Here is an 11,788-nt window from a genome sequence, read left to right as displayed (position 1 = left end):
GGGCGCTCTGCTGCTGCTCCTCCTCCTCAGCCTTAGAGAACAACATGCAGAATTCAGAGGAAAAACATTATTTTTTTTATTGTGCATTTATGTTATTTTTGTGGTCATTATGAACAGTCTATGGAAAAGAGGAGTGCAGCGATTCTTTTAAATTTCAACTTGTGTCTTCCACAGAAAAATAATAGCATACAGGTTTAGAATGACATTTCGTTGAGTAAATAATGACATTCATTTTAATTTTTTGGTGTACCTGAGCTCCATCCTCTTTACCACCCGGATTTTCCCAAGAGCCCCAGTCGGAGTCATCCCACGTTAACTCATTCTCTACAAAGAGAAAAGGATGTGCTGTAAATAATGTGGTAAGCAAGGATGAATGTATTCACATTAAACAGTCACTCAGCTTCAACTTGTTTCCTTCAACCTCTGTGAGCATTCAAACACACTTTCTCTTTTTCATCCCATGCATGCTCATTTGTCTCTTAAATCTCTAAAGTCAAGTGTTTCGTCAAAAATCCCTGCCAATCGCCCCGAACAAAATCAAGAATGCAAGATTTAGCTTACTTACAAACTCTTAATATACCCTTTCCTGTTTTGTTTTCTTTTCGTCTTTCGCTCATTCACCGTTTCTAACGCAGTCATGTGCTTCAGGACCTTTCTGCAGGATGACTCATTCACCAAGGGCAAATACACCTCCCTTCTTCCCTACATCTCCCTCTCTCTCTCTCTTTCTTACTGCAGGGTGTGAACACATTATTCTGCATCACAGTCAGACAATTTACTTTCTACAAATTGCTCTTTTTCCAAAAAACACACATGCAATTTGTTTATTATTAGCTCAATATAAAAACAGTTTATTTGATATATTTTATCTCTAAATCTAAGCCTCACGCAATTTCTGCATTTAATATTTTAATTAAAAACATTATTTAATCAGTTGACAACTGAAATTGTAGTTTCTGTAATGTATGCAAATTAAAACACAACACACACAGCCTGTCAGTTCTGGTAAGGACTGTTTATTCTGCTTTACCTATTAAAACAAATCATTTTTCAGCGCTACCAACCATCCAGGCCAAACCTCACACACCCCGGACTGACACCCATAAATCAGGAGAACCATCATGAAACTGGACTTTACATACACAGACATAACCAAAACTACAGCAGAAACGTTACCTGCTCGTGTTTTCTCTTCCTCGGGTCCGGCGCTGTTGTGCTTTGGGAAGAGAAAGTCTCGAACCTGTCTGAGCTCCTGGACCCGGCCAAAATCCAGCAGACAGCAGGACATGTTTCGGGCGGAACCCGGACCCAAAACCTGAGGATTCCTATGACATAAACCCTCCGCCCAGTGCGCGAACCACCTCTTATTGTGTTTATTGAGCCTGTCAGTGAAGTTTGTGAGAGTGTAGAGTGTTTTTTTTGTCAGAATATGCAGCTGAGGTGTCAGTATGTTGTTGTGCTGTGAGTTTGGCATGACCATACACATCCGCTATAGACAAGCTAATCGCGCTGTTGCCCCCTGCTGACCTGGAGGAAACGCAGTTTTTAATACTATAAAAGTGTATTTTCTATAATATAATATAATATAATATAATATAATATTATATAATATAATATAATTAATATAATATAATATAATATAATATAATAACGAAGAGCGTCAGTGTAAATAACTGTTTTCATTTAAACTGTGAAAAACTGTTTCTTTCCTGATTAAGACAGGCAACTTCCTGAAGAGGTAAAGATAACAGATCCTTTCGTTTGGGTATGCAAGTATCAAACATTTGAAGTGGATCAAAAAAGTTTCCTGAGATAAGAACCACAATTTGGTTTTATGAAAACTTTATGAAAGGTTTTGATACACTTCAAATGTTGACTACTATATATAATATATATATATAATATGTGTGTGTGTGTGTGTGTGTGTGTGGTGTGTGTATATTATATATATATATATATATATATATATATATATATACAGTCAAACCAAAATTTCTTCAGACCAGATATAATTTTTGATGTTTTTCTTTTACTAGTGGGTGCAAGACGGAATAGTTGATTTATGTAAGTGAGGATAGCAAAATAGGTAAACTGTCACATATTATACCAAAAAATTATTCATACAATGAACTACAAGTAAAATTAGATTTAAAAAAAATAAATAATAAATACAATTGTGACCAAAAACTATTCAGACACTTTGACCTGACCATGTTTAGTCTGTTTTATTTTTTTGACATTATCAAGATGAATTTGTTCTGACACAGTTTAACTCTGAATTCTTGTCCTGTTATTACCATTTTCTAACTATAGCGAATAAACTGTGATAATGTGTGAAATGTTAAAGTTGTCAGAATACATTTTGGTTTGACTGTAAAATATAAATATATATAACAAGTTAAATTAGCTTTTAGTTATGTGTTTATGTTGTAATATGTATGTATATATTAATTTGTGCAAACAAAAATCTCACTGGATTATTACAATTAACGGCAAAAATTATGATGGGAAATGTAAACCGATATGTCCTACTAACATACTACAGCCAAACATAAAAATAACTAAAGACTTTTACACAGTACTGAATACACACACACACACACACACAAATAAATGATCCTGAGAACAATACGTTTTTAATTAAAATACTTTTGTCTAAATGTTTGCCAGTGATCTTATTGTTCACTTACCCAGAAGTTTTAGCAAATATAAGATTCTAGTAACAGTAGCATTCATGTGCATTAGTTCTTAACTTTATAAGAACACAGCTGTAAATAGATTTACTAATGAGATAAAATGTTCTTTGCAAGAAGCCTGATCATGGAGAAGAGATTTCGCATAAGAACAGATTGTGCCAAGAGAAGAATTTCACCGGGAGACAATGAGGTCTGCATGAAGACATCGAACAGATCTCAGCTTTCAACTCAAGACCAACAGGTAATAAAGAAACACACATTAGAAGCTGTGTAGACTGGGCCTGCCTGTCGCTTATCAGTCTCCTTCACCTCACAGAACATGGTCAGAGACTGCAGCCTGGTTCAGTTGATGAAAAACAGCAAGCTAGGATGTTGGCTGAGTGAGATCTGTGCAGATACTGTCGCACTCCAGCTGCTGACAGCCGGCCTCTTCCTGCTGTTTGTCTGGCTCCTGGCAGAACTGCACGTAGTCCTGCCCTGCCTCCTTCTGTGTGGATGCCTCTGTGATGAGCCACTCAGGAGGGCAGTGAACACAGCCTGGAACTGGATTACAGCTTCTGTAAGAGCTAAAGTGGTGAAGACGCACGCTGCACACTGATGGAACAAAGGTCATAACCTTATGATCAGACACTAATGATTAACTACACTAAAGTCCACCTTGAGTTTGCCAATTAAATTAAACAAGAGTTTTTAAATCATAATGTAATATCTACTGTAGGTGCGGTCAGATTTATCATTGCTTGGAGAAAGAAAACATGGACCAGATGTGACAAATTTTGATAAATATTAAGGGAACAATGAAGACAAATCAATCCTATATAACTGCTTAAATTAACTGAACACATTTTTAGCTCATTGTCTGCTTTTGGCTGCATTGAAACAGAGCCTGACCCTGCATGGACGGAGTAGCCATGACAACAGACCACAGATTGTCCTCGTGCACAATTCCAGCACTGGCGAGTTACTGAGCTGCTTATTTAATGAAACCACTTGGAAAAATTTCTGCTGAACAGCATCCAGAGCTATGGTCTCTGCCACTTTAATTAGCCTGGTATTTATGCTGTTGCTAAGAGACACAAACACAGAGGAGGCAAAAGAGAGTTTTCTTCCCATTTATTAAGATTGAAGCCCACTTATACAAACTCATGAACTGCTTTTAGAACACTCTGATAGCTTTCCCAACATTTGGAAATAAATAAGGAGAAAGAAGTAAACAGCAACACACACAAATAAAACCATTTCAAAAGAATGAATTATAACAGGTGAATATCAGGAATATGAGGGAATGCATCCCTCACAAAAAGGCATTGTTTAGTCACACGTGCTACGCTTTTAGGCAAAAAGCTCTTAAATCCAACAGATTCAGTTTTAAACCTTCTAAATGATGTTGGGGAGCTTCAAACAAGTACATTTCTTTAATATTGAACAAACACTTGGAGGCTCTATTTGTGTCAGCTGTTTTGTTATCCAATGAAAAAATGGCTGGGGACTACATTGTTTCAGACGGGTTATTACTGACTGTACAAGGGTCATGCAAGTCTTAAGTGTTATGCTGCGACACTTTTCTCCTGAATTATTACTATCGTAAGACATAAAAACAGCACATTAAACAGAGGTGTATAGTTTCACTGTAAATCCCAGAGGTATTAAGAACATGCAATGCCGTTGGTAAATGCAGCTGTGAAAATGTGTGTGTCACGTTATCCGAGTTAAAATCCCTTTTCTAGCTTCGTCCACACTGAACTAGTTTATCGACAACGGATCGTGTCTGTATTCATGTAAAGTATCTGCTGACCTGTGATCAAGCACCCCGACAGAGTTAAAGTATGAGTTTGTGTGTGTGCGTGAAAGCCTCTTGAAACTTCAGAGTGTAGCGAAATACACGACAACCTTCAATACTTACAATCGTCACTCTCTCTTTATGAATCAACATTAATGTTCAACAATCAAAGAATACTGAAGAAAAGTTTAATACAATGCTTATACATCAGGACACTACAGAGATCTTTTGCGTGAGTTGAATGAGTGTGTGTTTTGCTCTGGGTTTTTTCATCTCAGCAGTTGCTTCCCAAAGAAGTTTTGTTATTATTATTTATGTTATTAAAATACCAATAAACAAACAAGCAGAGCAAAAGAAAAGAGAATCCGACTGGTCACAGCAAAATTTCTGTACACAAATTTTAAGAAAAGAGAAAGAAGTTTGGCAGGGCAAGTAAGAGATTTTGGAGGGTAAAGCTGCCCCAGATGGGCTAGTTTGCTGAAGGTTGGGGGATGGAGGGTGTAGTTCTGGGTGGCGAGTCGCTCACCTCTTCTTGGGGGCTTGAGCCGTACGGGGCGGGGTCACAGGCCGCCCTGAGTTCACCCCGCTGTACTGATACTTTGCCTTCTTTTCTGATGGCTTCAGGATCTGAGGAAGAAAACAGAGTGTGTGAATATATTATGAGAGCAATGCATGTGTATGTGTGTGTGTGGATGATAACACACCTGAAAAGAGCACATGAGTGACTCATCCACACTCATCATTCCACCGGCATTGTCAAACTCCCCGCAGTAGTTTGGTGCAGAGAACAGAGTGACCAACTGCCGCTTGGCAAAGAACTCATAACCATCTTCAACCACCTGCGAAACACGACACACTCACTGCATAAACTAAAACACAATCTACATATAGAAGCATACTTAACCACAATTATTCCAAGTTATGACATGGCTAGTGGATCCTGACTGGTTAAAATGAATTAGTACCTGATGTGCCCTGCAGATTAGGTCCAGATCGTGGCGGTTGAGGAATTTGCTGACTACGTCGGCACCGAAAGTGAATGACACGCCACGATCATTCTCCCCCCATCCCTGAACGTCCTTATCTGGGTCCGACCACAGCAAATCACACAGCAACCCTGCAAGACAGAGAGACAGAGAATATGTATCTGTGACAATATTTCATTACATCAAAATGTTTTTATTAGTGGTCAACACAATATTAAATGTAAATGTTATGTTATACTAGGTGACTAACTAAAGCCAATTTTTAGTTGGAAATAAATGAAAACTAAAACTAAACTAAACTAAACTCAACTCAAATTGAAAATCTAAAAATAAAAGCTAATTTAATAAATAAAAGCTATAACGCATATACTACTAAAATAAAAATGTAGAAGATCTAATTGTAAAATACAATTTAATCGAAGGAAATATTTTTAATAAAGAAAATGTCAAAGGTTGTCAGATTTTCCAATGGAGACATCAGTGATTTATCGACCCAAAACAAGTTTTAGTTTTTATAATGCATGTGCATACACACCTGTATCTGGGACATCAGTTGGTCGCATAATCCGACGTATCTGTTCCATTGACTGGAGATCAGGAGAGAGACCTAGAAGACAGACATAAAGAGACAAGTCATCACACAGAGAAAGTGTTACAAAGAGCATGCATTAATATTTTTAGACCTATTTCATCAGGCCAAGAGTCATTTCTATAAAACCATCTTTCATGCACCCGATCTCACCTCCATGGCAACAGAAAATCTTCTCATCTATGATGGCAGCAATAGGGAGGCAGTTGAAGCAGTCTGTGAATGTCTTCCAGAGTTTTATGTTGAACCTGCGCTTGCCTGCAAGAGAATAATGTGCATATAAAAATAAAGTATGATCTGAAAGTTTGTTTAGTGGGTGAGAAATCAATATGATTTGAGATTGTTTGGTGTGGTGTATTTATATTTGAATGTACTCCGATGCTCACACTCATCATAGAAGCCATAGATCCGGTTGATGGAGGCGCACTCGTGGTTCCCCCTCAAGAGGAAGAAGTTCTCAGGGTATTTGATCTTATAGGCCAGTAGGAGGCAGATGGTCTCCAAAGATTGTTTCCCTCGGTCAACATAATCACCCAGAAAGAGATAGTTTGCCTCCGGTGGAAAACCGCCGTATTCAAACAACCTCAACAAATCTGTATACTGGCCATGGATGTCACCTAGAGACAGAGGGAGTTATAAAACTGACATAAATCAATAAAGTTATTTGGTTATTTTATCAGAGTACAATTCAGAAAAGAAAAGAGTCTAAAAATTCAGGTCAATGGCTATGGCGCGCGTAAACACACACACACACACACACACACAGGGGTCTGAGGTGTGCCACAGAGAGAAGAGAAATGACCTCAAACCTATCCTCATTATGTTCATATTTATAACCTGCTCTACATACACACTGATTTCATAAACCTTGAGAAATGGAGATGAAGGAATGTAATTAAAACAGTGGAGATGTTCTCCGCTCTGGAAAAGGGGAGTATCGAACCTACCACAGATTTTAAGTGGAGCCTCCAGCTCCAGCAAGATGGGCTGACTGAGAAAGATCTCTCGAGATTTAATGCAGAGTCCTCGAACTTCTGCTTCCGTCATCTGAACGATCTTTCCTGGACGACATCCTCGCACTGGAAAAACAGACATCAACATTTTTTAATATCTGGTTAACATCATTTCCTAAGTGTGATAACTTCATTGCAGCCTCAATAACTGGGTCAAATGTGGGATTTTCTAATCACTCAATGGTCATATTGGCCCACTTATCACACAGTCATCCACTCAAACATATTGCACACAAAAATAGACTTTTACAATCTGGCAAACTGGTCTGGCTCTGATCTGATTGATCAGCTTTTTAATGCCTGGAAATAATGGCATATTAATAAGGAGCTGCATGAGTGCTTTGGAAGAAGAACTAAACACTAGATTTGCTAAAGGCTGAATTGTGACATGAAATCTTTGGAGGACATTCAGTTATACTCGGTAGGATAGATATCTATGAGAAGAATCGGTAAATACACGTTTATCAGACAGGTCTCTTCCTGTCTAATTGGGCCAGAACAGGCTGCAAAGTGGACTGTGTCAATAGTCAAACGTCTTACTGTGCCTTTATCCAATCAGGGTCTAATGTGACAAATATAAATATACAATTGAATCTCAATAAATTAGAATGTTGTGGAAAAGTTCATTTATTTCGGTAATTCATGTATTAAATAAATTCAGTGCACACACACTGAAGAAGTTTAAGTCTTTGGTTCTTATCTAATTATGATGATTTTGGCTCACATTTAACAAAAACCCACCCATTCACTTATCTCAACAAATTAGAATAGTTCATAAGACCAATGAAAAAACATTTTTAGTTAATTCTTGGCCTTCTGGAAAGTATGTTCATTTACTGTACATGTACTCAATACTTGGTAGGGACTGCTTTTGCTTTAATAACTCCCTCTATTCAGCGTGGTATAGAGGTGATGAGTTTGTGGCACTGCACTGCACTCCACTTTACGACGTTTTCCACAAAAAATATTAAACACGGGGTTTAAGTAAAAAAAATAAAAAATTCCTGAGCCTGAACTTTTTTCCAGGGGGCGTGGCAGCATATGCAGAGCATGCAATGACTGTGAAAACTTTAACATTTGAAAGGACACTATGGCAAAGTTATTGCTTTCTTTATTTAAACTGATTTTCTTTTTCATTAATTTATAGTTAACATGAAGAATGAAATGTCATACACTTGGAAAATTATGCTCTATATCACTGGTTTTCGACGCTAGGGGTGTGACAATCCTCTTAGCTCACCAGATGAGACAGAATACAGATACATGGTTCACTAGAACGTGAAAATATTTTTATACTATTTTTATGAAATTTTAAATTACATACAATTACAAAATAGAAAACAGTTATTTTAAATTGTAATACTATTTCACAATATTACAGTTTTTCGATATTTTTTTGTTAAAAAGAAAAACCTTAGTGAGTGTAAGAGAGAGTGGGAATCTTGAGAGTGACTGGAATTCTGCAGGAATGTTCCCGCCTTGGCAAGCACAGTCGAGACAACCATTCTGCAGAGCAGTTTGTCTAAATACTTCTCAGAATATACGAGAGACAGTATAAGTGTCACAGAGAAGGAAAAGTTGTGCTCTTTTCTTACAGCCATGATTAGGGTTATATAAAAGCACTAACCATTTTAGTCTTCAGGCTGTCCACCCTCACAATATCCCACACAAACCAGAAATGTTGAAAACTCTTTGAAAAGAAATCTGTAACCCCAACTACTGTGTGTGTGTGTGTGTGTGTGTGTGTATAAGTAAGTGAAGAGCACTTTAAGAGATTGCAAGCATGGTGCCATTTGTACAGATTGAAGTGTATGTGTATAAATGTGTATAAGTCTATGAACTGATAAAATGTCCCTGTTATTGCAACATGACTAAACACAAGAAAAATCTGATTGTGTGTGTGTGTGTGTGTGTGGATGTTTCACAAGACACAGTCCAGACCAGTCTGAGCTAGATTATGATCTTGCCAGAAACAACTTGTTCAAAGTAGCAATCGACTTCAATTCGTAAAAACTAATGCATCGCTCTTATTCCTATCATGTTAGGGTCACATTACATAACAATACATAAAAATGAAATGAAACAGACAAGCTAAACGGATCCACTTTCCCACTAAAGCATTTTACAGCAATCCACAAGATTATCCAAGTCCTGACGGGCAGCCATTAGACGACCACCGTGGGACAGCAGGACACTTGATTGAGAGACACAGATGGAATATGAGAGAAACATACAGAGATGTGTCTGTGAGACCATGAGAATCGAGGTGTGAAGAAGTGAAAAATGGGACGTTAGGGTCACACAGAATCACAGATGGCATTGAGTGAGGGTCAGCAGGAGGGTGTTGGGACAGATGGACGGGCACGAGGCCATATCGGTTATTAAAGTGGTGCGATAATCCACAGCACTTGTCTTTATCAAAAGTATCTGAACAGCAAAAGTTTGTGTAGTAACAGAAGCCACCGAGATGGACAGAAATAACCAAGGATAAAGAGACAGAAACATTTGTCTTTTTACTACTTACAAATCTCTCTAATACTTGATATACTAAAATATATTGTATATATTAAAGCCAACAATCCAGTCTACAGTACAGGAAGCTTCACAGAGCCAAGCGGCCAAACCAGATTGCAGAAGATTATAATATTATTTATATATAATAAATTACTATAAAGATTATTCATGTTAAATAGAATGTGATGTTCGGATTGAAAGGTATTTTACGGCAGGAAGATGATACACTGTAACAGAGAACATAATTACCATTCCATTCATTAATTATTCACTTGTGACACACTGAAAACAAAGCGAACTTTAGCAAAGTCACAGAGCAAAGTTACTTTACGAGAAAATAATGTGTAACATTACTAAGAGAATATAGTGTAATGTCATGGAGAGAATATTTGGTGTGCATTATTATGACACAAATACTGTGTGACATTACTGAAGAGAATACAAAGTAATGTCACAGAGAGATTGTATAAAAGGGGATAAAATATCAATGCAACATTATTAAAATATAACATTAACTGAACCCACTATATAATAAAATACTATTCTTTTCATAAAGTTACACTGTGTTATTTTAGTAAGGTTGTGCTATATTCCCGTTATAACATAATTTGTATTCTCCTTAGCAATGTAACACTGAAACATCTTCATAATAATAATAATGAACGCTATATGTTACATATAACATAAGAAGAAAAGAGGGTTAAGCCATAAAAGGTAACGAATATTTATTGGTTCATTATGAAGAGGATTCAGTGTAATACTCCGTGTAATATAAATGTAAGAACTGAAAACAATTAAATTTACACGTTGCTAAGAGAGAAAAAAAAACCGTGCGATAAGAGAGTAGAGTAACGCTGTAAACATACTGTGTACCATTATGCGTAAGATTCGGCGCAATATTACAACACATAGAGTGTAACGCTAATAGGAGGATTTAGAAAACACACTTGTAACATTAATTAAGAGTAAACACACGGTAACCTTGTATAGTGAATACATTATGAGGAAAGTCGAATGGAGAATCAGAATTACGTCGGCTACATTCGCCTGAAGTCAACGACGCAGCGGACACTGCATCGCCCTGCCCTCTCTCACATTTTCTCTTTTATTTCAGAACTGCTTCATAAAAATAAAATAAAAATTACAGGCATTCACTTCTTGTCCCTGCTTCGCTAGATAAAGTCAAGGTTAGCTCTAATCTGAAACTCCCATTGCTAATATAAAGGCTGTCCAAACCCCAGGGCCAGTGACGTGTTTGTAAACATCGTTTGTAGCCCTCTCTCTACGCGCACAATTACCATTCACCAGCAGAAAAACAGATCACGACAAGTAGCTAATTACCGGGTATGTTTTTCTGAACGTTAAAATGCCTTTACATCCTTACAGCTTACCTTCAAGAAGCCGAGAAATGAGACTATCAACGTTTAATTCCCCCTCCGCCATCTTCAGAGCCGAGTTCTGCATGCAGCGCTTCCAGCAACGGGCACCAGGTGGCGCTCGCAATGACGTCATTCACTTAGCAACACGCGGTTACGTCAATATCACGGATCTTTTCGTGAATATTTAATCGCTTTGAAGGCCAACACTTGACCCGTTTTTATACAGTCTATGCTTTTGACCCATTGAAAGCAACTTAATTGTTAATGGTATTTTCTATTGTTTTACGCGATTCGTGTATCTGGTTTACCTTCCCTTTTTTATCAGTTTTTCACCTAGGATATAGTTTATATGTAATCAGTAATAATTTATAAAGATAGAGTCGGATTCACTGATCTATAATATAGTTATATATATAGATCAGTGGTCGGATTACAGTGTGTTCTGTGAGTAAAATTTTGTTTATAGTATTTTTTGCAGGCCTCAGTTTACTGTGCCTGTGTAACAAAATGGTCCTAAACATAACAGATTTAAATATCATTTATCGTAACTAAATTTATAGTAACTTTGCATGTAGGTTATATATTATTTAGTATCCCCGAGGCTTCGCTGTGTTAGTAATTAGTGCACAAATTTAATATATATATATATATATATATATATAATATTCAAAGTTGCAATGATCTTATTCTTCCCAAATACAGGGAAATAATAATCTATAAATCTTTAAAAAACTTTATAACAAAATTATTATAAAAATACTGTTGACCAGATTGCACTTTAATTAAACAACAATTAATTAAACAACAATCAACTAAAATACTATTTTTATT

General features: G+C 36.9%; 1 protein-coding gene and 2 long non-coding RNA genes across 3 annotated transcripts; 1 reads left to right on the top strand and 2 right to left on the bottom strand.

Moving 5' to 3' along the window:
- Positions 1-1,303, bottom strand: LOC113072501 (uncharacterized). The gene is made up of 3 exons (XR_003280303.1): positions 1,177-1,303; positions 251-324; positions 1-31 (listed from the first exon to the last, which is right to left on the bottom strand). It is a non-coding gene; the product is annotated as an uncharacterized LOC113072501 (long non-coding RNA).
- A 419-nt stretch (positions 1,304-1,722) lies between these two features.
- LOC113072500 (uncharacterized) lies at positions 1,723-3,032 on the top strand. Its single transcript, XR_003280302.1, has 3 exons — positions 1,723-1,738; positions 2,811-2,937; positions 3,013-3,032. It is a non-coding gene; the product is annotated as an uncharacterized LOC113072500 (long non-coding RNA).
- Positions 3,033-3,974: 942 nt separating this feature from the next.
- On the bottom strand, positions 3,975-11,101 carry LOC113072505 (serine/threonine-protein phosphatase PP1-beta catalytic subunit-like). The gene is made up of 8 exons (XM_026245498.1): positions 10,970-11,101; positions 6,999-7,130; positions 6,438-6,668; positions 6,205-6,309; positions 5,998-6,069; positions 5,442-5,593; positions 5,181-5,315; positions 3,975-5,103 (listed from the first exon to the last, which is right to left on the bottom strand). The coding sequence occupies exons 1-8, from the start codon at positions 11,088-11,090 to the stop codon at positions 4,999-5,001; spliced, it is 1,053 nt and encodes a 350-aa protein (XP_026101283.1). The 5' UTR covers positions 11,091-11,101; the 3' UTR covers positions 3,975-4,998.
- Positions 11,102-11,788: the final 687 nt, after the last annotated feature.

Source organism: Carassius auratus, unplaced genomic scaffold, assembly GCF_003368295.1.
Source record: "Carassius auratus strain Wakin unplaced genomic scaffold, ASM336829v1 scaf_tig00009230, whole genome shotgun sequence".
NCBI classification, from domain to species: Eukaryota; Metazoa; Chordata; class Actinopteri; order Cypriniformes; family Cyprinidae; genus Carassius; species Carassius auratus.
This window is presented reverse-complemented; position numbering and strand designations above follow the sequence as displayed.

What these genes read in the sequence shown, in the direction of transcription:
- LOC113072505 (XM_026245498.1), bottom strand. Translation starts at nt 11,090, where the DNA reads ATGACGTCATTGCGAGCGCCACCTGGTGCCCGTTGCTGGAAGCGCTGC. An exon ending in CATTTCTCGGCTTCTTGAAG is followed by an intron (nt 7,131 to 10,969) that starts GTAAGCTGTAAG and finishes CTGTTTTTCCAG; the next exon opens with TGCGAGGATGTCGTCCAGGA. An exon ending in GATTTTCTGTTGCCATGGAG is followed by an intron (nt 6,070 to 6,204) that starts GTGAGATCGGGT and finishes TCTGTCTTCTAG; the next exon opens with GTCTCTCTCCTGATCTCCAG.